The sequence below is a fragment of the Crinia signifera genome, chromosome 19 (assembly GCF_055691185.1).
Source record: "Crinia signifera chromosome 19, ASM5569118v1, whole genome shotgun sequence".
Taxonomy (NCBI): domain Eukaryota; kingdom Metazoa; phylum Chordata; class Amphibia; order Anura; family Myobatrachidae; genus Crinia; species Crinia signifera.
Genome location: NC_139226.1, coordinates 31,062,601 through 31,088,154, shown reverse-complemented (window position 1 = coordinate 31,088,154; position 25,554 = coordinate 31,062,601). Strand labels below are relative to the sequence as shown.

General features: G+C 50.5%; 2 protein-coding genes and 1 pseudogene across 5 annotated transcripts; 2 read left to right on the top strand and 1 right to left on the bottom strand.

The window, feature by feature from the left end:
* Window positions 1-892: 892 nt before the first annotated feature.
* On the bottom strand, window positions 893-16,536 carry LOC146042331 (ferritin heavy chain B-like). 4 transcript variants are annotated; one of them, XM_083162306.1, is made up of 5 exons: window positions 16,242-16,536; window positions 8,655-8,782; window positions 5,399-5,545; window positions 2,773-2,898; window positions 893-1,164 (listed from the first exon to the last, which is right to left on the bottom strand). In XM_083162306.1, the coding sequence occupies exons 2-5, from the start codon at window positions 8,754-8,756 to the stop codon at window positions 1,009-1,011; spliced, it is 531 nt and encodes a 176-aa protein (XP_083018432.1). In that variant the 5' UTR covers window positions 8,757-8,782; window positions 16,242-16,536; the 3' UTR covers window positions 893-1,008. The 4 variants fall into 4 exon arrangements, with proteins under 4 accessions (XP_083018432.1, XP_083018430.1, XP_083018431.1 ...); XM_083162304.1 differs by having other exon boundaries at window positions 8,655-8,844; window positions 16,242-16,535; XM_083162305.1 differs by lacking the exon at window positions 16,242-16,536 and adding an exon at window positions 10,079-10,165 and having other exon boundaries at window positions 8,655-8,844.
* LOC146044429 (U2 spliceosomal RNA) lies at window positions 10,867-11,079 on the top strand (annotated as a pseudogene).
* LOC146042330 (ferritin, lower subunit) lies at window positions 16,388-25,554 on the top strand. The gene is made up of 4 exons (XM_083162303.1): window positions 16,388-16,572; window positions 18,204-18,350; window positions 24,685-24,810; window positions 25,249-25,554. The coding sequence occupies exons 1-4, from the start codon at window positions 16,402-16,404 to the stop codon at window positions 25,393-25,395; spliced, it is 591 nt and encodes a 196-aa protein (XP_083018429.1). The 5' UTR covers window positions 16,388-16,401; the 3' UTR covers window positions 25,396-25,554.

Here is a 25,554-nt window from a genome sequence, read left to right as displayed (position 1 = left end):
CTCAATTGACCCGATTTTTCCATAGGAAACAATGTTAAATGGGCCACAGAGGCCAAATAGGCACCCTGAAGTGTATAATGGCCACCCGAATTGTTAACGCCACCCCACGATCAACATCAACCCGAAGCGTGGCGAGCGGCGGCGGTACGCGTCCTACGAACTTTTCATACCCCCACTATCCACGTCGGCGTGGAGTTGAGAATAGAAAGTGTGGCGAGCGCAGCGAGCCACCGAGCCCGAAGCGTGGCGAGCGCAGCGAGCCCCGCGAGGGGACACGGACAGCTGTGAAGCCCGCGAGGGGACGCGGATACCTGTGAAGGCATCTGCGTCCCCTCGCGGGGCTCGCTGCGCTCGCCACGCTTCGGGCTCGGTGGCTCGCTGCGCTCGCCACACTTTCTATTCTCAACTCCACGCCGACGTGGATAGTGGGGGTATGAAAAGGTCGTAGGACGCGTACCGCCGCCCCTCGCGGGCGCGCTGCGCTCGCCACGCTTCGGGTTGATGTTGATCGTGGGGTGGAGTTAACAATTCGGGTGGCTTTTATACACTTCAGGGTGCCTATTTGGCCTCTGTGGCCCATTTAACATTGTTTCCTATGGAAAAATTGGGTCAATTGAGGCATTGAACAGGAAAATCGGGTCAATTGAGACATTTAACATTGTTCCCTATGGGAAATCTCGGGGCATCTCGTCGGTCGCATCGCACCCGATTTTTTAGTGCATTCAATGCCCGAGATGGCCATGATGGGCGCCCTTCTAAGTAAAGAGTACCGAGTTATCTCTCCCCAAGCTTTGATACATCTCCCCCAGAGTATTTTGTGGGCGGAAAGAAAATGTGCAGCAACCAACAGAACTGGGAGTAGGTGTAACACAGAATGAAACCAAAAACATAATGATAATGATGCGTCTCTTGTATTGACATGCACAGTATATTCTGTTACAGCGACATTGTAATACTGGTGAAATCAACGTTCTGCTGTTCCTGGGTTGGCGGTGAGGCTTGGAACTCTCAGCTGCTCCCCTCCAAGCTGTGCTTGTCAAACAGGTACTCTCCCGTGCCATTCTGGGGGACGTCCAGGCGCTTCAGGTTGGTGATGTGGTGCCCGAGTTTCTTAATGCGTTCCACGTGTTCCCTCAGATGCTTGGACTCCAGGAAGTCACAGAGCTGCAGATGTGAGGAACATGTTATTGGTCATAGTTTAGAACTGAATGGAATTCTCCTAGTATAAATGTGTTTTATTATTTACGCCCCCTGAGACTACTAGGACAGTCTAGGCCTGACGCTGAGGCCTAGTCCGACCCCGGAGCCTCTGGATTCCCCCTGCTCCGCTGATGAGACCTGACAGGTAGTAAGGCTTGTTGGGACAGGACCTGTGGCTCTGGTTGAGGACCTCGGGATCATGTGGACCTGTTCCTCGATGTGAGTGAAAAGGAGGAGGGGGAACAATGGGACTGTATGGCGGCTCGCATCTTGTTGCCACCTGCTTTCTCTCTCCACTTCCAGGTCATTTCCCTTCCCTGACCCATGGATACTCTGCCTTCATGCGCCCAGCTCTAACAGGCAGTCAGCAAGAGGAGGACATGGCTGCTGGAGATGCTCGTAGGAAACATATATGGACTGTATGAATCTTTGGTTTTACTGTACTCTTCCTTGCAAATGCGCCCTATGATGATACTGCCACCTACTGACCCCATCATGCACTTGCACTCCACCATATGCTTTCCCCATATGCAGTGGTGTATTTGTGTATTTCCCACTAGGCATGTGAGGCATGTGCCTAGGGATGACACCATATTGAGGGAGGGGGCACAGCAGGCCACCCACCCCAGCACTGAAGGGGGCGTGGGCTTAAATGGTGCTATTTGCATCATTTTATATATATATATATATATATATATATATATATATATATATATAAAAAGGAGAAAATCTCGGAACTCTAGGACTTAGAAACAATAAGGCAGTAACACGCAGTGACAGTGCCAAACTAAAAACATGGTGGCAAGGGCTCGACACTGTGGTTGCTGACGTTCTGCCTGGGAGAGGGCAGCCAAGTTGGCACAGATAGGTCTATATAGTGAGCGCTGTGAGGGTGAGACTCAAGAGAGGCTGTGGAGGTTGGTGGAACGACTGTGTGATTGTGTCCTCATAGTGTACAGCAGGGGGCGTGACTGCAATGATGCAATTCAGCAGCAATCCCATCATCGGCCATTGGGTCCACCCACTTCACTTAGTAATACCCCTTTCACACCAGAAAATGCAGGGCTTACCCGGGAATACGGTCCTGAGATCATTCCCGGGTTGGCCTCTTTCACACCAGCCTAGATTCCCAGGTCAACCCGGGTCTAGTGCTGGTGTGAATGGGCTCCGGGCCAAAATCCTGGGACTTTGTCTAGGCATTTCAACCCTGACAAAGTCCCTGAATTTTTGACCCGGGACCCATTCACACCAGCACTAGACCCGGGTCAACCTGGGAAGCTAGACTGGTATGAAAGGGGCCAACCCGGGAATGCCCCGGCATGATCCCGGGACAGAATTCCCTGATAAGTCCCTGCATTTTCTGGTGGAGTCCGGCTCCAGAAGACTTTCTGACTCTTCCGGGCATTCATTTGTACAATGTAATATTTAATAACAAAGTCAGTATTACCAATTATATTGATAGGGCCCCACAAACCTTAATCTGGCCCTGGCAACATGGGCGAGTACATGCAGTCCCACTGTAGTACAAGGTCATTGGCAGTAAGTGTGTACACATTCAGATTAGTTACTCACATGAGGGTCTTTGCGATCAGTCGCCAGATTGTGTGAATCCAGCATCGCCTGGTTGACAGTCTTCTCCAGATTGATAGCTATCTGCAGGGCCTCCAAGGTGCTGCCCCACTCATCTCTCTCTGGTTTCTGGGGAACATATAAGCCCATGGTACAGTAAGTCATCTGCATGCATAGAGGCTTACTGGTAATATTTATATATTTAGATGCAATAAAGTCTTTAATGTATGAATACGGATCCGACAGTTGTGACAGTTGTGTAGGGACTCCCAGCGGTGTCTGAACTCTTAGCACTGGGATTGACAAGTGGCGGGACTGGAAAAGGGAAATTTACTATAATGGTGTTCTACTGAAGATGGGATGTTGCCCATAGCAACCACATTCGGTACTTGTTTCCTAGCACGGCCACACCGATTTACATCGGGGTGGTCGTGTCGGAAAAATCGCGTCGATCGCATTGCATGCGATTTGGTCGCATGCGATGCGATCGACGCGACCGACCCGATTTTTTGATTGAATGAAATGTAAATCGGGTCCCTGGGACCTGATTTTACATTGGATTCAATGTAAAATATTCCCAACCCCCCCAAATTTAACGGCGTAAACCCCACCCCACGATAGACGCCAACCCGAAGCGTGGCGAGCGGCGGCGGTGCGTGTCCTCCGACCTTTTCATTCCCCTACTATCCACGTCGGCGTGGAGTTGAGAATAGAATAGTGTGGCGAGCGCAGCGAGCCCGAAGCGTGGCGAGCGCACGCGTATACCTGTGAAGTTATACGCGTCCCCTCGCGGGGCGCGCTGCGCTCGCCACGCTTCGGGCTCGGTGGCTCGCTGCGCTCGCCACACTATTCTATTCTCAACTCCACGCCGACGTGGATAGTAGGGGAATGAAAAGGTCGGAGGACGCGCACCGCCGCCCCTCGCGGGCTCGCTGCGCTCGCCACGCTTCGGGTTGGCGTCTATCGTGGGGTGACGACGGGGACATCTATAATGTGAAATGGGTCATATTGGCCCATTTCACATTTTTCACATTTTCTCACGATTTCAATGTTAAAAAATCTTTTAACATTGAAGCCTATGGAAAAATCGGGGGCATCGCGTCGGTCGCGTCGGGACCAATGTTAATGGTCCCGACCGACGCGATGCCCCCGATATTTTACCTTTCCCGACACGATCCTCACGATTTCAATGTTAAAATATTTTTTAACATTGAAGCCTATGGAAAAATCGGGGGCATCGCGTCGGTCGCGTCGGGACCAATGTTAATGGTCCCGACCGACGTGATGCCCCCGATATTGTGCCTTAGCCAGCAAAATGGACCTGATTTCAAAGGAAATCGGGTCCATCGTGTGGATCGTGTACCTTAACTTAAAGGTACACGATCCACAAGATTGTGGCCGTGCTAGGAAACAAGTACCCCACATTCTACTTCTTATTTATTTAGCACCATCTAGAAGATAATAGATAGAATCTGATTGGTTGCTATGGGAAACATCCCATCTTTAGTAGAACTCCCATCTTAGTACATTTACCCCAAATTGTTTGCTTGCTGCACTCTGGTCCCCAAATTCTAGCTGGGGGCCCTTCCAATAGTGCAGGATCCAAACAACAGCAAACCAAACTGCAGTACCACTTTGGTTGCTAGGTGGCAACAAAGAGCCAGTTGCAAATAAAAAACACAGGAGGTTATTCTGATTTACACGCTCCCCTGCAGATTTTTAGCAGGAGAACACCCATCATTATGCTATTACCATATGCTAATGGGCCATCCCAACGCCCCCCCCCCTCCACTCCCAAGAAATGCGCATGCGCAAACAAAAAACATCGGGCCCTTGCGAACGAACGCATCCCTGCGAATGGACCAGAATACGGTCCTCTATGTGATCCTTAGGTTCTGTTATGTCTTAGAGGGCAGGATTTGCTTTGTTTGTCCACATATGATTGGCAGCCACCAGCACTGGTTCTGTGTATAAATAATTGACCATAAATAAATGTAATTGGTCCAGGACCACCAATGCGTCACACCCTGCATGTGTCCTGGGGCACCACAGAGAGCCACAGCACAAAGTTTGGGAACCACTGCTGTAGGTCTATTTTTATCATTCACTGGAATGTAAATGCAACAAAACCTGCTGCACTGTATAAGAAAACCTGATAATACATAAATAATATTTAAGGAAAAAATGTAATGTTTGGTAATTAAAAAAATGAGTTAAATATGCTGATTAAATGCTTGTTTTCCATGTGATATTTCTTGTTTTTCTATCATTTTACATTTGAAACGCCAGCCTCACAAAAGTGGGTTTGGATTGGGGAATACTTTTCAAATATATAAGGTAGTAAATGTCCCCATCTGTTTTTGGGAGACATATGTCCCTATCTGTTTTTGTGAAGTCCTGTTTCCGGTAACAAATCCCTACTGAGTATACTCAAATAAACGGGAAAATGGGCATTGTGCCATTTTCTGGGTGTCTTTGGCTGCAGCTGTATCGCTGATGCTGGACTCTGGTGGGGCAAGTAGTTTGACATGGGGCAAGGGGTGGGCCCATCCGCTTCAAGCGCACACACACACTGCCCCCATTATAGATACACCTATGGTAGGGTTCTTGGTTCTCCTTTCTATCTCACCTTGATGTCCTGCAGAATGATACGTCCACCGCGCTTGTTCTGGTATCTCAAGAACTCCTCGCTGTGTTCCCTCTCCTCCTGGCTTAGCTTCTTGAAAAACTCAGCCACATGCTGAAGGGCCACGTCATCACGCTCAAAATAGTAGGACTTGAAATAAAGGGGAAGATGATTATTGTCAGTAACCTGACACACACCAATAGGACTCATTGAATGTTACCTGCTGATGGGCGGTACGGGCGATGGGTGGCATTTATGGACTCGCTAGGCAGTGAATGTATGCTGCCTAGCGAGTTAACCTGAATCGGGCCCAATGTTTCATCACAAACAAGACATGACATTGATACCTGACACAGGCATAATTACACCACTATCATTTTACTGACACTTGATACCAACATCAAAGGCTGACATAAGACTTATTTCATAGTTGTCATATGTTAGCATCACCCCACCGTAACTATGGTAGCCATCATTTGTACTGCGTAACTATGGTAGCCAACATTTGTACTGCGTAACTATGGTATCTATCATTTCTACTGCGTAACTATGGTATCTATCATTTCTACTGCGTAACTATGGTAGCCATCATTTGTACTGCGTAACTATGGTAGCCATCATTTGTACTGCGTAACTATGGTAGCCAACATTTGTACTGCGTAACTATGGTAGCCATCATGTGCACTGTGTAACTATGGTAGCCATCATGTGCACTGTGTAACTATGGTAGCCATCATGTGCACTGTGTAACTATGGTAGCCATCATGTGCACTGCGTAACTATGGTAGCCATTTTTTGCAGAATGCGAGTACAGTAACTGATATCTATATTGCTGTGCAAAGATAAAGCAGCCAGTATAAACCCTGCACAGAAACAATAACAACTCTAACTCTCTCTGCACATGTTACATCTGCCCCACCTGCAGTGCATATGGTTTTGTCCATTAGAGAGTGATTGTGCTTTTCCGAGTGAATCAGAATAACCCCCATTAAACGATGTGTGTACCCAGCGACAGAACAATAGGATACATCGCACCATCCGTAAACATTGCACAAAGCAGTGGACACTGGTGTGATGTTTTATTGCTTACCGCATTAAAAATGCATGACATCATTCTCTGAGACTTCCCATTGGGCAATCAGCATGCCCGACAGGATGACCTGGTGCACATTGACCGATGTAGCCGATATATTATTCCAGTCTGCGTCGGAATAATATATTGTCTGATTAATTGCCTGGTTTTAGCCCAGATTCTTGCATTAGACACTTTGGTGCCAGTCCCTTTAGCCGCGATGAACTTGCCGCGGAAGTGATTCATCGTAGCAGTGGCCACAGTTAAGGAGTCAGTTCAATGTGGCACATAAGGAGTCAGTCCTACTGATTGCAAAGGCTGTGATCTGCCATTCCCGTGTCGTTTTAACAACAGCAACTGCCTGAACTGCACCAGACTGCACACAAAGGGGCAGATATGTATTAAGCCTTAACAAGAGATAAATGCAAGGGTGATAAAGAGAAATAAACATTCAGCCAATCAGCTCCTTACTGACTTTTTTCAAACACAGGCTGTAACATGACAGTTAGCAGGCGATTGGCTGGACATTTATCTCTCCTTATCACCCTTGCATTTATCTCTTGTTAAAGCTTAATACATCTGCCCCATTGTGTTCTAAACCCTATAGGGCAGCAAGCACAGGTGTGTGAATCTTGGCCACTGTAAAGTGCAGCTGCTGCCGAATGACTTGCACCGTCAATATCATTGCGGGTTATTGGATTGACCCCATAATTTGCTTTATAAAAATATGGCAGGACATGTGCACTAGAAATGTATGGAATACGGTCATGGGGTCACCAGCATGATGGTCGGCAGTCTTTAGGTCGAAGCCACTAGGTCGACATTTTGGTCGACATGAGTCTATGTCAACATGCAGGAAGGTCGACATGAGTCTAGGTCAACATGGGTTAGGTGGACAGGGTCATTAGGTCGACATGGATTATGTCGACAGTCAAAAGACTGTCGACCTGGGGTTTTTCACATTTTTTTTAGACGAAAAAAGGCGTAAATACAGGCAGTATTTCATGCCCTACCATCCACATGCCCGAAGTATGGCAAATGCAGCGAGCCATGCAAGGGGACACGGTGCTATGTTTTAGTGTCCATGTCGACCTAGACTCATGTCGACATAATGGTGTTGACCTAATGACTGTCGACTAACATTGTTGTGACCTAATGATCCACATCATGTACATATTATAAAAAGCAATATCATGAACTTTAGACCTGCGCCATGTACACATTGCTGCAGATATGAATTAAGAATCCATCAACCAAGTTTACATCTTGAATTTCCTGAACGTTTAATACATAGGATATCACATCACTGCTTCCAGAATGTAAATAGTGATTTGTCTTACTGCTTAATATAAATGTGCATATTAAGGTTCATATTTGGTTTCCTATCAATACAAAAATCTTGTAGCCTAATTCAGTATCCCCCTAATGTATCACAGGGGAATCTCTGATCCCTGCTGCGACCCCCCCCCCCCCCCCCTGCAGCGCCGCCGGCCGCTTCCCCCATAGGTTTCTATGTGGGATGCGTAGCTTCCCAATATATCAACATCGGGCAGCCCGGCATCGCACCCCTGGGTTATCACCATTCTGATATGGCGATAACTCATTGTAGCCTACGGCTACATATTGCACTGCCCGAGCGGCAGTGCGGTCAGAGGGGTCGCAGGGTCAGCACGTAACCGCGCATGCGCAGACCCCCCGGCTTCCGGCATCGCAGGGACGGGCTCTTTTCGGAGCCCTGTCCCTGTGCACAGCAGGTGATACATTAGGGCGAAATTATCGCATTTTACAATGCGACCCTGGGCGGTAATATTCATCCCAGATCGCATTGTAAATGCGATCAATGATAAATGGGGCCCTAGGAGAGAGATAGACTGATGTATCAAAGTGTGAAAAGGTTGGAGAAGAGCACCAGTGGAGGCGTTGGCTCTAACAACCAATCGGTTCTGAGGTAGCATCTATCGGTTCTTCTCCACTGATCCCCTTCTGCGCTCTTTTCACCGCTTGATACATCAACCCCAAAGTGAAGACGTTGCCCAAAGCAACCAACCAGCTTCTGTCATTTATGTAGCACAGCGAATGAACTCACAGTTAGAAGCTGATTGGCTCTTTGAGCAACTTCTCCACTTGATCTATCACTGAGGCTTGATTCATCTTCCCTAGACTTGTATGGGTTCCTCCAGGACTTACCATGGACATGTAGGTATAAGAGGCATACATCTTGAGGTTCACCAAGCGGTTGATACCCGCCTCGATGTCATGGCTGTAGTTCTGGCGCAGCTGAGAATTCATCTTGCTGTATCGTTCCGAATCTTGTTCTTAATGAAGGAGGTAGAAGAACTCGTCTATTGGAAGTGCCAGGGAAAGTTCTGTCCAATCACTGTTGAAGCAAGAACGGTTTCTGGCTATTTCTACAAACACGACGAGCACTTTATAGTCTGCTGCGTCCCACAGGCTGATGTCCCGCCCAGCAAAGCCAATGAACACATCCTATTTCTGCTGAATCACCTGTGCACCTGAGCCCATAACTGGATAATGGTACAGGTTGCAGTGTGCTGGTCATTAGGCAGCAGTTCTGCAGAGTCATGCCAGTCCCCGGACAATGGGAGATCACATATCCCTATGGAGTAAGATCTGACACTAGGCGTGTTCTGTATCTTTCCACACATGGATGACTTTACAATGGTATTAATCAGCCCTTTTCTATAGCCTTAATAAATAATAAATAGAGGCAGGTGCATTGTGGGTGGTTAATCTTTGAGGTGTTCATGTAATGAGCCAGCAGGGGGCGACCACAGTGCCTGTATCTCTCAAACTCCGAGGGCGCACTGCCTCTCTTCCTGGCTTATTTATTATCCGTGAACGGTCACAAATAATTTCTGCACCCGATTGAGAGACTGAGTGCCATAGGCCCAAATGTGATCACATCCGCTCGCATGCGGCCACGTGGAGGAAAAATCGCTTAGATGGTCGCTTACCATTGAATGATTTTGCCTCCCTTCGTGGATAAAAGTAAATCTATACTTACTTTATCCTGGACGGAGATGGCCAAAATGGGGGCGGGCGCTGTTGTCATGTGACATGCCTGCATTGCAGCGGCGTAACTATAGCACCGCAGCCCCCGCCACCGCGGGGGGCGCTGTGCATGTGGGGGCGCCGGGGGCTGCGGTGCTATAGTTAACCCCCCAATCCCCCGCAGACTTACCTATCGCGCTGGTCCCGGCGGCTCCGTTCTTCTGCTGAGGACCACCAGAAAATGGCCGCCCCCATATAGCACACAGTTCTCTGAAACTGTCTGCTGTATGGGGGGGCGCCCAAATGTAGCTACGCCACTGCTGCATTCGCAGGGATATGCCCAGCCCCAGAGTACTTGGAGGAAACCCACGCAAACTCTGCACAGTTAGGGCCATGGTGGGAATTGATCCCATGACCTCAGCGCTGTGAGGCAGTAATGCTAACCATTATACCGTCTGTGAAGGCCCATTGGTGATAATCCTGCCACTGTGTAGATACGAAGCATGCCAACAATGCCCTTAGCTCTAGACCCACCCCGCCCACCTCACCGCAGAAGCGGGTGACATTCGGGAAGGTCTTATCTGTAACAATTCTATTACCAGTTTGTCACCTTTATCCTGGCACAGTCTGCAGTGACAGCGCTTCTAATCTCTTATCTCTGCTTAGCAGAACCTTTCTGCATGTCTCAGCGATAAATCCAGGGGCGGTACAGGCTAATGTGGTGACGGCTGTAAAAGTCTTGGTGGTAATTGTACTGGGAAAATGTAGCAGCAGGAGACGTTGGGAGCACACACAGGGCCAAATGTATTAAGCCTTAACATGTGATAAAGTAGAGAGTGATAAAGAGGTGATTCAGATCTGCAAACCCCGCAAGCGAATAGTGGGGGGATCCCCATACACAGCCTAGCCAAAAGGTCTGAATCAGGCCCAAAGCACCAGCCAATCAGCTCCATCGCTGTGTTTGAGAATAAATGTGAGTTTATCTGCGCAGCCTTACATATGCGTGTACGCTGGGGGGGGAGGGGGAGTGGGCGGACAGCTGTCCCCCCCCCACATGTCCGTCACTGCTGCATTAGCATGAGGACACCCAGCGTTCTCATGGGAACGCCCATGAAACGCTGGGCGTTCCCATATGCATATGCAAGGCACCCCACGCCCCCACCCGCAAAGATGGGTGCGAGCAGCCGTGTCTGTGTCCCATGGACGTGTCTGCAATAATGCTGCAGTCTATACAATGTGAGGAGTACCTGCATGTGGTGGTTTATAGAGCATTACCTATAAAGAAGTACAGATGGTGTTCAGAAGGTGTAATGGTTAGCATTACTGCCTCACAGCGCTGAGGTCCTGGGTTCTATCCCCACCATGGCCCTAACTGCGTGGAGTTTGTATCACTTCTCGGCCTTTTGGCTAAGATCAAGTGTAGTATCTGTTCTTATCAGTGGGTGTGGACTGGCCTCTGGCAGAGAAAGGCTGGACTGAGTAGCTGCTCTGATGGGCGGAGGGTGTGGGACCCCTCTTTTTTGCCTGGGAGTGGTGAAAAGTCTGGCTGAGTACCTTCACCTCTGCCTTTGGTAGGAGGTGTTGTTTCCGTAAATCCACTGGTAAGAGGGGGGGAGAAACACTGGGCCTAGTAGTTTGACTCTCTTGACGGGGTTCGTAGCCTCCGAAGGATGAGACAGTGAAAGGCTCAGTCTAGTATCCATTCCCAAGGAGCGGAGAAAGGCTGGGACTGAGTAGATGGCTCCTGTTCCAGAGGTTCGTAGCCTCTGATGTGGAGACCGCGAAAGTACCTTAACCTTGGGATCGGAGAAACACTGAGACTGAGTAGATTGCTCTTCCGAGGGGGTCGCAGCCCCTAAGGGAGTCAGTCGAAAAGCCCAGTGGAGTACCCATTCCCAGGCCAGGGGCTGGAAAGTGCCCTACGATGGGAGCAGAGAAACACTTGGTCGGACGCTGATCGGTCGACTGCCTAGGGCCCGAGGCTGCACTGTGCCCCCGGGGAAACTCGGGGGTGCTAAACATGCACGGGTGATCCCAAAAATCACCTTGCACAAGTAAGCACTAGCACTGCGCACTTCCCCTTAGGTTAGGCTGCACGTCCTTACCTCGTCCTTTTGGATGGGGTAGGACAATTTTTCACACCCCCCACCCCGGCCTTCTGGCTGGGGTCCTCTTTATTATTTATTTCTTTTCCTCTCTTCACGTTCGTGCACATTTACACGTTTTCTGTTTTCTGTAGTGTGTCACTTTTTTTGGGTTGTGTGGTCGACCCTTACGGGCCTTCCATTTCCCCAACGTGCCAAAGCTCTCGCCTTTTGAGGAGAGCTGCGGTCCCCCCGAGGACGACCCTGAGCCGCAAGGCAGAGGGAAGTCCACTGAGGGTCTCTCCAAACCTTCGGGTGCGGTGGACCCACGTCCTAACCCTTCCGGGGGTTAAGGAATGAGGGTCAGGTCCTGATACCCAAGTTGGGAGGTGTGCAGCTGTATTGTGTACTGAGAATTGTGCTGCTAATGGTTACCTGTGCTCTGCATGGGTGTGGTATAACACACCGACAGTCGGAATCCCGACTGCACAGTTGGGGGAGTGTAAAGAAGCCCATTACCGGTTTGCTGCGCTCGCCACGCTGCGGACACAGTGGCTGGCTGTGCTCGCCACCTATTTTATTCTCCCTCTACGGGGGTCATGGACCCCCACGAGGGAGCAGTTGGGATTCCGACGTCAGTGTAATGACTGTCGGAATCTCGACTCTCGGTGAGTCGACCGACACCCCTCTGCTTTAGTTCTTCAGTTTCTGTAATGTTAAACGTTAAGCCATGTACACACGGGGCGATTTTGACCCTAAATCGCCCCGTGTGTGCACATCGGGCGATAGCGATGTGCGGGCCGAATAGACACTGCAGGCAAGAGTATTCTTGCTAGATGCTGCAGTGTCTATTCGGCTGGACACAGGGGCTGCTGCTGCGAATGGTCGCTGGCTTATCTCCAGCAGCCACTGGGAGACTTTGACGAAGCAAAAATCGATTGGTCAAAATCTCCGAGCTACAGCCCATGTGTACACCCCTTGAGTGATATGTACGGCATCAAATCCACCACCACCCCGCCCACTCCAAGTAGGGATTGATATTGCATCGTGATATTCCTCAGCCGTCAATGTTTTTGTTTCGATGGTAGTACTTTAACCATTCGATGGCAGTTTTCCGATGATGGCTGCCATCAAATGGTAAACATTTGATGGTGTTCCAATGGTCCCAGCCATGCTGCAGTTGTTCGATGGCGGATGCCCGGCCATTATTTGATGGTGGGCTTCTGTTGTTCATGCTTACCTCAAGTGATGGGCATTAGGGGGAAAAAAAATCACCTACACCACCTGCCCACCAACATCAATGGCAAAACCATCTCTTATATATTTGGCTACATCTGTCACTCAAAGTGTGTCTGAAGCTGTAACGCTGGGTGGAGCCTCTGACTCACATGACTGACTCACACGACAGAGAACCAGCCCAGTGAGCTCACAGTGCCAGACACCCTCTGCCTCTCCATGTTACACAGCAAAGACACAGCTACTCACCAGACACACCAGGTGAGCGCCCCACACCTCCATACCTCCCAACATGACCCTCTCCAGGAGGGACAGAATGCTCTGTTTGTGGACTTCCATCTTAATTTATGATTGTCATCACCTGTTTTAAACAGGGTAATTGATAAGAAAGGTGTTTAAGCACAGGTGATGGTAATCCATAAATTAAGAAGAAAGTCTAGAAACAGAGCAATGTGTCCCCCCCCCCATTCACGGCAACCCCACGATTAAATGGCACATGCAAAACACTGACATGGCTATGGTCGACAATGAAAAAGATTGACATGAGTTTTTGAAGATTTATTTTTCACTTTTTCAATGTTTTCATATTCATTCTCATGTGTCGACATGGACACCAATGAAGTGCCACACTTATGTCAACATTTACATGTGTTGACCTTTCTGTGTTGATTTTTTCTTGTGGCGATTCGCGGCACCCCCCGGTGACCCCCCTCCCGCGATTCACAGCACACCCCCCCCAATTCGCGGCGACTCCCGCGATTTGCGGCCCCACCCCGTGACACACCCCCTCCTGCGATTCGTGGCAGCCCGCGACCCCCCCCCTCCCACGATTTGTGCCAACCCCCCAGGCCCCCCCCTTCCTCACGGTACCCCCCACCCCCGCTACCGCGATCCCCCCCCCTGTCATTGCGGCAACCCCCCGCCCCTGTGACCCACCCTCCCACGATTCACTGCAACCCCCCCGCGTCCCCCCCTCCCACGATTCGCGGCGCCCACACCCCCCCCGTGACCCCCCCTCCCGCAATTCACGGCATCCACCCACGACCCCTCTTCCCGTGATTCACGGACACACCTCACCTACTCCCCCCCACCCCCGCTCGCGATTCACGGCAACCCCAGGATTAAATGGCACATGCAAAACACTGACACGGCTATGGTCGACAATGAAAAAGGTTGACATGAGTTTTTGAAGATTTATTTTTCTTTTTTGAATGTTTTCATATTCATTCTCATGTGTCGACATGGACACCAATAAAGTGCCACACTTATGTCAACATTTACATGTGTTGACCTTTCTGTGTTGATTTTTTCTTGTGGCGATTCGCGGCACCCCCCGGTGACCCCCCTCCCGCGATTCACAGCACACCCCCCCCCCAATTCGCGGCGACTCCCGCGATTTGCGGCCCCACCCCGTGACACACCCCCTCCTGCGATTCGTGGCAGCCCGCGACCCCCCCCCTCCCACGATTTGTGCCAAACCCCCAGGCCCCCCCTTCCTCACGGTACCCCCCACCCCCGCTACCGCGATCCCCCCCCCTGTCATTGCGGCAACCCCCCGCCCCTGTGACCCACCCTCCCACGATTCACTGCAACCCCCCCCCGCGTCCCCCCCTCCCACGATTCGCGGCGCCCACACCCCCCCCCGTGACCCCCCCTCCCGCAATTCACGGCATCCACCCACGACCCCTCCTCCCGTGATTCACGGACACACCTCACCTACTCCCCCCCACCCCCGCTCGCGATTCACGGCAACCCCAGGATTAAATGGCACATGCAAAACACTGACACGGCTATGGTCGACAATGAAAAAGGTTGACATGAGTTTTTGAAGATTTATTTTTCTTTTTTGAATGTTTTCATATTCATTCTCATGTGTCGACATGGACACCAATAAAGTGCCACACTTATGTCAACATTTACATGTGTTGACCTTTCTGTGTTGATTTTTTCTTGTAGCAATTTTTTTACAGTGACAACTATGTGCACGTCAACCTACACATCATCAACCAATTCTTTGTATAATATATACAGTAACACCTGTTCTGTTTTACTGTAGGTGTTTTAAGTCAGATCTTTTACTGCTACTATTACTGTTTATGTAAATGCATTCTGAATGACAGCAACATCCTACCATCCTTCTACAAGAATATATAACCAACTAGGTGATTTATTGCGCCCCGTGCCCCCCCCCCTCCCGCAATTCATGGACCCCCCGTGCACCCCCCCATGATTCACGCCCCCTCCCACGATTCACGTCACCCCCCGCACACCCCCCCCTCCCGCAATTCGCAAACCCCCCCTCCCGCAATTCACGCCCCCTCCCACGCTTTGCGGACCCCCGCCCTCTCCCGCGATTCGCAGACACCTGCGCCCCCTCCCTCCCTTGATTCACGGCACCCCCCACGCCCCTCCCACAATTCACGGCACCCCTAAGCCCCTCTTTAGTCCCCCGTATACTCACACACCCCTATCACTACCCAGCTTCCTGCTCTCCTGAACCGTAACTTCCACCACTGGGGAGTCGCTGACGCTGTTTTGGCCACATGCCCCTATCATGCCTCATAGCCCAGCCTCCTGCTCTCATGTACCCTAACTCCCACCCAGTAGGAGGAGACACTGACTCAGGGCCACCATCCTGTACTCCTGTACTGCCACACTGGACCCTCACCCACTGGCAGAAGCTGCACAGTATCTCCCACCCTCCTCTTTAGTCCCCCTTATGTCCACACACCCCTATCACTACCCAGCCTCCTGTTTTCCTGTGTCGTGACCTCCGCCAGTGGGGAGCCGCTGACTCAAAAACACCCTACTATACTATTGCACACACACACACCTAAACAACATGCACACACAGCCCCCCCCCCCCCACACCCACAAATGTCACTGTACCATCCACACTATTAATGTACATCTTACTCTGTAACCGCTTTTTAATTAAACAAAACAATACACACCCCCTTCCAAATCATATACTCTCTATTTAACACATTTCACCTATAACTAAAGTTGCAATACAGGCATCTTTCATACAATTCTAACCATCTTTCTCATATACAAATGTTCACAAATTAAGGGGGCGCAGCCCCTTACGATGGTGTGAAGAGCGCCCGTAGGGCGCGATGAATCACCTAGTTGAATATCAGCGTCACACCATCGATGATTGCTGGCCACAGTGATGACCATCCCTAGCACCTGGGACAACAGCTGAAGCTTTCCAGGACAAAAAGCAGAGAATAAGAAGAATAAGACCTATAAGGAGCTGGGGTCACATTACTACAGCCTGGTGCCCAGCACTGCTGTAACAGGCCCTTATGAAATGTACGTGCAGGATTACATTAGATCAGATCCCATGTAGAGTGCACAAGCAATGACTGCAATACAAGCAGACAGCTCTCCTCAGTCTGTGCATCTGTAAATAATACAATAATTGCACTTATTATACCTATAGCTGGCAGTGTGCTGCCTGCAGCTCTCAGTCAGCTGGCTGTGACATGTTGTCGGAGACTGGAGGAGGGAGATATGGCTGTTAGGAGGGGCTTCCCTTATCCCCGCTCTCCTCCTGTCAGGCAGCCCCGAGCTGTATATAGGGGGGAGGGGGCTATATGTGCCTCCTCTCCGTCCTAATTTCATTCATCTGTGTTGTTCCTCTTCCTGGCTGCAGCGTGTGCATCATGGAGTCCCAGGTCAGACAGAACTTCCACCAGGACTGCGAGGCTGGCCTCAACCGCATGGTGAACCTGAAATATCACAGCTCCTACGTCTACCTGTCCCTGGTGAGCCTGCCTGTGATCTCTCTGTGCCCCCTCCAACTGTGCATCCAGGGTCTGCCCCTGTGCCCCCTGTAATAGTGCAGTGTGCACCCAGGGTCTACCCCCTGTAATAGTGCAGTGTGCACCCAGGGTCTACCCCCCTGTAATAGTGCACTGTGCACCCAGGGTCTACCCCTGTGCCCCATGTAATAGTGCAGTGTGCACCCAGGGTCTACCCCCTGTAATAGTGCACTGTGCACCCAGGGTCTACCCCCTGTAATAGTGCACTGTGCACCCAGGGTCTACCCCCTGTAATAGTGCACTGTGCACCCAGGGTCTACCCCTGTGCCCCATGTAATAGTGCACTGTGCACCCAGGGTCTTCCCCTGTGCCCCCTGCATGCAGGGTCTACCCCTGTGCCCCATGTAATAGTGCACCCCTCCCCCCCCCCCCCCCCCCCAATATGCTACCGGTATGTTTATATTTGTTTTATACTTTCTACCCCTCCCCCCACCTTCTCATTACATAACTCTGACCAGGTCCTTATATAACCCATATTCATGCAGCTCTATTTCTAGGTTACATTTTTTAACGAATAAATGTGAAACCTCACTAGTTATATAAACTTTTCTGGTTATAGTGGCGGGTGTGGTATGGGACTCCGACAGTCGGGATCCCGACAGTCATTATCCCGACGTCGGGATCCCAACTGGCCAGAGTCAGACAGCATGGCGAGTGCAAAAAAGCCCCTTGCGGGCTCGCGCTCGCCACGCTGCGGGCACGGTGGCTCGCTACGCGAGCCACCAATTCTATTCTCACTCTATGGGGGTCGTGGACCCCCACAAGGGAAAATAGCGGGTGGCCGTTGGGCACCCGGCTGTCGGTGTTTTGACAGTCGGGATCCCGACATCGGGTAAATGATTGTCGGGAACCCGTCCGGCACCCATAGTGGCACATAAGATTACCGTACTCATCAGGAAATAATGCCCATCTGTGGGCATTAATAAAGTAATCTGTGGTAGTAATAACATCTATGTTACTATGTTATCATGTTCTGTAGCACTGTGTATGTAACTTTTTTTTTTTTTATCTGAAGTCTGTTATTAAACAGAAGTTATGCGTATTATACAAGCCCTGACATCACTTCCCCTGAAGCTTCGTGCATGCTTTGAGATGATTTGATGTGTGAAACTCCCCTCTGGGCACACTCAGTGGTTCGGCCCTGGTAACCGCACTAGTGAGGTGTTGGAGCACTTGATATTTGGTTGAAGGGGGTTATGTTGGGGAAGGTGTGCATTAATAATTCTAAAACGTTTATTGGTATAAGTTACGTTCCTGAGACTTCTTCTGCCCAGCAGATACAGTACGTTGCTGCTAGTACCTTCCCGTGCAGTTACCTGAGCTTGGTTAATTGCTATGAAATGCTTTTACTAACTAGTAGTTTGGCAGAAATGTATTGTACCACTAGTACATAATGCGGCACTCCTTATGACTAGCCAAAGATATTGCTGTGTACTTCAGGTCAGCAAAGAGCAGTACACTGATCATCCTCCATTTCCCAAGCACTGTGGAAGCACACCTATGTATGGGGTTACCAATATTAGTATATAATCCCATGGCTGTGTATGATGGGGGTCTCCTCTTCTCCCCTGCAGGCCTCCTACTTTGACCGCGATGACGTAGCACTCGCCAATTTCTCTAAACTTTTCCATGAGCGCTCAGAAGAGGAGAAGGAGCACGCAGAGCAGCTCATAAAGTATCAGAACCGGCGCGGGGGACGAGTCTTCCTGCAGAGCGTTGAGGTAGGTGTATGTCCTGACCCAAAATGTATTTGTTTTATTTAGTTTATATAGCGCAGAAAATTCAGTTTTGCTTTATAATTGGAGACGCAAACTGGGTAGTTAGACAGTCATAGAGGTAGGAGGGCCCTGCTCGCAAGCTTACACTCTATAAGGAAATATCTCTTATATTATATATTTAGCCAGATCTGTCACTCAACCCCTGTGTAGAACGTTCCTGTGTAGAACAGTTTCATGTGTATAACGTTCCACCCCCTTGACATCACCTCCCCCCGCCCAGCCAGGGCTACAGTACACGCCCACCATCCACCATTACTCCACAGCCACCATCCACCATTACTCCTGCACATCCCTACCCTCTGCCAGGACTCCCGCGACCCCCCTCCCGCGATTCGCGGGACCCCTGCGACCCTCCCGCGAATCGCGGGACCCCAGCGACCCCCCTCCCACGATTCGCGGGACCCCTCCCACGATTCGCGGAACCCCCGTGACCCCCCCCTCCCGCGAGTCGCTGGTCCCCCACTTTCCCCCCTCCCGCAATTCGCTGGTCCCCCACTTTCCCCCCTCCCGCGAGTCGCGGGGGTCCCGCAAGTCGCAGGGGTCCCGCTTCCCCCCCCTCCCGCAATTCGCGGGACCCCCGCGACCACCCCCTCCCGCGATTCGCGGGACCCCCGCGACCACCCCCTCCCGCGAATCGCGGGACCCCCCCTCCCAGCATTAAAAGGGCCCCCCGCGACCCCCCCTCCCGCGATTCGCGGACCCCCGCGACCCCCCCCTCCCGGCATTAAAAGGGCCCCCCGCGACCCCCCCTCCCGCGATTCACGGCACCCCCCCCTACTGCGATTTGCGCGCCCCCCCCTCCCGCAGTTCGCGCCGCCCCCTCCCTCGATTCACGGAACCCCCCGTAGCGCCCCCCTCCCGCGGTTTGCGGGCCCCCTCGGCACCTCTCGCGATTTGCGACCGCCCCGTAATTCACACATTCGGGGACCCCACCTCCCGCGATTCATGCCCCCCCTCACGCAATTCACGGCACCCCCCACACCCCCCTTCCTGCGATTCATGCCCCCTCACGCAATTCACGGCACCCCCCACACCCCCCTTCCTGCGATTCGCAGCCCCCCACGACCCCCCCTCCCGCGATTCATGCCCCCTCCCACGATTCACGGATGCCCGCACCACCCCCCTGCGCCCACCCTCCATTGATTCACGCCCCCCTCATGCAATTCACGGCAACCCCCCGCACCACCCCCCCTTGACTCACGGCACCCCACGCGCCCCTCCCGCAATTCACGGACCTCCGCAACCCCCCTCCCGCAATTCATTAACCCCGACAACCCCCCTCCCGCAATTTGCGGACCCCCCTTCCCACGATTCAAGCGCCCCCGATTTGCGGACCCCCTCCCGCTAACCGCGGATCCCCGCACACCACCACCCCTCCCGCAATTTGCAGACCCCCCTGACCCCCTTCCGGCAATTCCACCCCCCAGCGGACCACCGCGACCCCGCTCCCGCATTTCACGTACCCCCGTGACAATGGGGGATCCTGTACCACCACAAGCAGGTACCGCCCCTAGGTGGGAAATCCGGCCCTGGCTGCCGCACTGCAGGTTTCCCCACGGTCCTCTGCACCAGCGCCACAACTTTTATCAATGTCTTGCCCACATTCCACTATTATACAGCCTCCTGCTCTTATGCACGCTCACTCCCTACCAGTGGGAGGAGACGCTCACCCACTGCCGGGAGCTGCATACTGTCCCCCGCCCTCCTCCAGTTCTAGGGATGCCCATCGACCATCAATGATTTCAAATAATCGATGGTTTATGGCCGATGTTGAATACTTTTGCCATCAATGTGGGAGGACAAGATGGTTTCCCTACAACGATGGCAAAGGAGAACCGATCAAGTTTCAATTTTTTTTAGGCCACCAAGTTCTAATTGACCCACGGCCTATTCAGTCAGATATAATGGATGACCATCGATAGCTACAACAATCGATGGTTATCCAAGTAATATGTTACTACTATCGAAGGCAGGGTGCAAAATCGCCATCAATGCCAACCATCGATGGTGTCTGCACCAATGCCTATCCCTACTCCGCAACAGCCAAAAACCTTTATTACCCCTCATGCCCACACACCTCTATCACTGCCCTGCCTCCTGTTCTCCTGCCCCGTAACTTCCGCCAGTGGAGACCCGCTCACCCTGTGTTGCCCACATTCCCCTATCATGCTTTACCGCCCAGCCTCCTGCTCTCATGCACCCTAACTCCCACCCAGTCGGAGGAGACACTGACTCCTGTACTTCTGTGCTGCCACGCTGGACCCTCACCCACTGGCAGAAGCTGCACAGTGTCCACCACCCTCTTTAGTCCCCCGTATGCCCACACACCCCTATCACTACCCAGCTTCCTGCTCTCCTGAACCGTAACTTCCACCACTGGGTAATCGCTGACGCTGTGTTGCCCACATACCCCTATTATGCCTCATATCCCAGCCTCCTGCTCTCATGCACCCTAACTCCCACCCAGTAGGAGGAGACACTGACTCAGGGCCACCGTCCGGTACTCCTGTGCTGCCACGCTGGACCCTCACCCACTGCCAGAAGCTGCAATACAGGGCATCTTTCATACAATTCTAACCATATTTCTCACAATACAAATGTTCACAAATTAAGGGGCGTAGCCCCTTACGCCGGTGTGAAGAGCGCCCGTAGGGCGCGATGAATCACCTAGTAAGGAAATAAGCACTGATGCCTATGAAGGATAAGTAGTATCTATTGTCTAATGGATTGCAAAGGTTTTTGTTGAGCTGTATGGGGTGCGTCAGAATGCCCGGTATTCAGCATACAGACATCGCCATCCTGACTGTTGGCGGAAGACCGATGCTGGAACTTCAAAAACATCAGAATGCCGACGCAGAAATAGTCAGCCAACATCTGTAGCCGCGAGTATTGCAGGGCTGGTGGGGCAAATTAGATATCTATATATCCAGCCAATCTGTACTTCTTTCTTCTTTTTTTTTTTTTTTTCTTTTTTTTTTTTTTTTTATAAACAGTCTGTAATTGGTAGGTAGGAGCTGATTGGCTGGTACTCTATCTCTCCGTTTTTATCACACTTAGGCTTAGTACATCTCTCCCGAGAGGTGGGGTGTCCTTAAGGTGACATTGCAACCAGATTTGGCCACATTCCCATATATGCACCAAGCCCCTAACTCCAATTAGATCTTTAGATGACTTGATCCAATAGAAGCCTATGGTCTTCTTTTTATTATTATTGGTACTTGTGTAGTTTCACGGCGCCACTGCGCGCACAGTCTGTGTTTACTCTATCTTTGAAACTTGGCAGCTTGCCAGACTGCCCGGCCTCAGTCTGTTTACTTTTAGTTTGAAACATGGCAGCTTTCCAGACTCCTTTACTGTACTAGGCTAGCGCGCGCTCATTCTGTGCTTACACTGTGTTACTGTAGTAAGCTACGTTATCTGTGAAACGGCGCCTATTTTTTTGCGCTGGACTAGCGTCCCAGTCACAAACAGCATCTGACACTACAGTTGTGTAGTGTCATGGCTCCAGCATGAACTGCATTCACAGTTCATTGTGGTACCATTAACAAAGGGGGTGTCAACCTGTTAGTAATGACACCTGTCGACCTTGTTTATTCCACTATCCACGCCACCCCCGAAGCGTGGCGAGCGCAGCGGTACGCGTCCCACCGACCTTTTTATACCCCCACTATCCACATCGGCGTGGAGTTGATTTTATATATTATATAGTGGTATATAGGAGTTGATTTTCTATAGTATGGTGCTTCGGGCTCGGTGACTCGCTGCGCTTGCCACACTATATAAAATAAACTCCACGCCGATGTGGACAGTGGGGGTATAAAAGGGTTAGTCTGAGGCGTATCGCGTCCCCTTAGGGGCTCGCCGCGCTTCGGTGTGGCATGGATAGTGGAGCTGTTTCAGGAACATTCAGACCTGCAAAATCATACACCTGAGACGGTAATGACGACATTTTTTAACTATTAACTGGTTTTTAGTTAAATATAATGAAAAATAAGGAAGAAAAAATGATTCAAGAACAATAAAATTTAGAAAAGTCATTATTAAGAACAGGAAACAGCTGCTGCATCGTCACCACCACTTGGACGGGAAGCGGCTGCTGATGTGGATGCTGTCGGCTCTGCGTCATCATCTTTCTCAAGTTGGGGGAGCAGAGTCAGCGTGTATAGGATGCGCTTAAAGGGGTCCTGGGCACCTACACTCTTCCTTCAGATAAAGTCCTGGAGGTAAGAGTCCAGGTGATGGCGCGCGGTACCCCTTCGGCGCTTATTGCGCCACTTGCAACTACCCCACAATACGTGGTACGTATGATTCACTTTCGCGTGGTGGTACCCGGCCTGCTCCAGCTGCTGCGTGTTATACACCCTCCAGCAGTCGCTAAAGATGGTGGTACCTGGTTCCACATTGGCCTCAATGGCAGCCATTAGAGTGCTTGCATCCCGCCACTCCATTGCAGTGATGAAGCACTGGCCTGTCTCCCTCGAAATGCCCCCAACACCCACTGCTGGGGCAACATGCGGCCAACGTGGCTCTTTCGCTGCACGTAGAGGCTCTCGCCCACCTCCACGATGGTACCTGGCCCTCTAATGCGCTGCTGAAGCTACAATAGCAGGTCAACTGTGCAGGCCTACCTCATTAAGTTGGGGTTGGGATCGTTTGGTTGAATGCATTATGGTCGAATGTCATTACATCGAATCCATTAGGTCGAATTGCTAAAAGGTCGACATGATTCTAGGTCGACATGGGAAAAGGTCGAAATGATTCTAGGTCGAAAGGTCATTAGTTCGACAGGTCATTAGGTCGACAAGGTCATTAGTTCGACATTCACAAAGTCGACATGGGGTTTTTTACTGTTTTTTTACCTGAATGTCAACACAGTCGACATGGACACAGTTTAAAGTGCACTGCATCCCCTCGCATCGCTCGCTATGCGTCGGGCACGGTGCCTCGCTACGCTCGGCACACTATTTTATTCTCCCACCACGCCCTAGTGGATGGTAGGGCATGAAATACCGCCTGTCAGCACATGTCGGCTCAAAAAACAGTGAAAAACCCCATGTCGACTTTGTGAATGTCGACATAGACAATGTCGAACTAATGACCTTGTCGACCTAATGACCTGTCGAACTAATGACCTTTCGACCTAGAATCATTTCGACCTTTTCCCATGTCGACCTAGAATCATGTCGACCTTTTAGCAATTCGACCTAATGGATTCGATGTAATGACATTCGACCATAATGCATTCGACCAAATGACCGCATCCCTTAAGTTGTTATACATCACTGTTGTTTTCTGTGATTTATTGAGGTGATGGTCACAGAACTTGATGCTGGTCAGCTCTTCAGCCCAGCAGTAGACAAAGCGGATCAGGGTGACAAAGCTGAGATTACACCTACTGAACCACTTTGCAGACCTGACACTGATTTTTTTTTTTTTTTTGTGGCAGCTGCGGATATGACAGCGCCACATCCGCTGCCTCATGGAGTGCCCATTGGGGCAGGTCTGGGTGTGGCAGGAATTGGTGGGCCTGCAGGAATGCCGCCGCCGCCTCCTCTGTCTGGGGCAGAGAGAAAATTTGTCAGGTTCACCATAATACACGTCCGTCTCTCACACAATCCTACTACCGACTGACTACGCTAACTGCGTACCACTCTGACTATGTTACAATCCTACAGCTGACTAACGCTCTGTATGCTCAATCCTACAGCTGAATGAGTACGCTAACAGTTTACCGCTCAATCTGACTAATTTAGACGCTGTTTCTGACTGGGACACAACTTCAGACTACGGTCAACAAGACGCTGTTTGTCACTACGCTAAAACTAGGCGGTATTTCGCAGATTTTACACAGTGGCGCTTACGCTAACTACGTACTGCCTGCGCGGTACTTGGCTACTTGTTCACAGTACACTTATTACATAGAAAGTTTGAGAACTGTACTGTGATACTAATCACATATCTAGGTAAATACTAGTGCTATTACTGTTGATATGTGCCTAATGAGTGGAGTTTGCAATGTGTCCCACTGACCAACTCCACACAGGTGACCTGTATTACATCCCACTGTTCTAAGGACGCTGTGGGGGCTTCATTGGCCATTAAACTGAGTAACAAACATTTTTGGCTATAGCCAAGCTGCAGTGTAACGTCAGGTTGCCACTGAATGCTGCTTACCTTCATCGTCCGTATCTGAGAACTGTCCCTTTAAAACTGCTGTGTACACTAGTGTCTGGTCTGCAATTACTAGCTGTTATCACTGTATCCATTCCACTTGCAGAAACCAGAAAAGGATGACTGGACGAATGGCTTAGAGGCTCTACAGACTGCTCTCAAGCTGGAGAAGACTGTAAACCAGGCCCTGCTGGATCTGCACAGTGCGGCTGCAAGCAAGAATGACCCCCATGTGAGTAATTCAGGACTGTCGCCCATTAATTCCTCATCACTTGATGCATATGTGCTCTGATTTAAATCTGTGTATCAAGCTTCAAAAATTGATAAATGGAGAGTGATAAACAGCCAGCCAATCGGCTCCTAACTGCTGTTATAAGCTGAGTTTGAAAATGAGAGATAGGAGCTGATTGGCTGGTTTATCACTTTGAGGGTTTATCTGCGGATATTTGGGCAGATGTATTAAGCCTGGTAAAGGGATAAAAGGGGAACGTGATAACGTACCAGCTAAAACGCCTAAATGTAATTTTGGCTGGCTGGTGCGTTATCACGTTCCGCTTTATCCCTTTACCAGGCTTAATAAGTTTGCCCCGTTGATCCTTTCAGCAACCCCGTCCTCTCCTTGTAACATACAAGCCTGTTCCTAAACACTGGAAACCCCTGTTTTCTGCAGATGACAGATTTCCTGGAGTCTCCCTTCTTGTCAAAGAGCGTAGAGACCCTGAAAAAGATTGGAGACTACGTCACCAGCCTGAAGAAGCTGTGGGCAAGTCACCCTGGAATGGCGGAGTACCTGTTTAACAAGCACACGCTGGGCTGAAGAACCCCTTGCAGTATGATGCCTCCTGTTGCTCTGAAGTTACCCAGTGAAAAGGACCAACTTTTTTTTTTTTTTTTTTTTTTTTATCATAAAATCCAAATACCTCCTGACCACACCAGCATCACACTTGTAGTAATAAAATGTTTTTGGCCCAAACCA

Excerpts from the sequence above, each read along its gene's own strand:
- LOC146042331 (XM_083162306.1), bottom strand. The coding sequence starts at position 8,756 with ATGAATTCTCAGCTGCGCCAGAACTACAGCCATGACATCGAGGCGGGT. Across the intron at positions 2,899-5,398 it reads TCATTCTGCAGGACATCAAG|AAACCAGAGAGAGATGAGTG; the intron begins GTGAGATAGAAA and ends TATGTTCCCCAG. Across the intron at positions 1,165-2,772 it reads CTGATCGCAAAGACCCTCAT|CTCTGTGACTTCCTGGAGTC; the intron begins GTGAGTAACTAA and ends TCACATCTGCAG.
- LOC146042330 (XM_083162303.1), top strand. The coding sequence starts at position 16,402 with ATGTGCCTCCTCTCCGTCCTAATTTCATTCATCTGTGTTGTTCCTCTT. Across the intron at positions 16,573-18,203 it reads CCTACGTCTACCTGTCCCTG|GCCTCCTACTTTGACCGCGA; the intron begins GTGAGCCTGCCT and ends TCTCCCCTGCAG. Across the intron at positions 18,351-24,684 it reads TCTTCCTGCAGAGCGTTGAG|AAACCAGAAAAGGATGACTG; the intron begins GTAGGTGTATGT and ends TTCCACTTGCAG.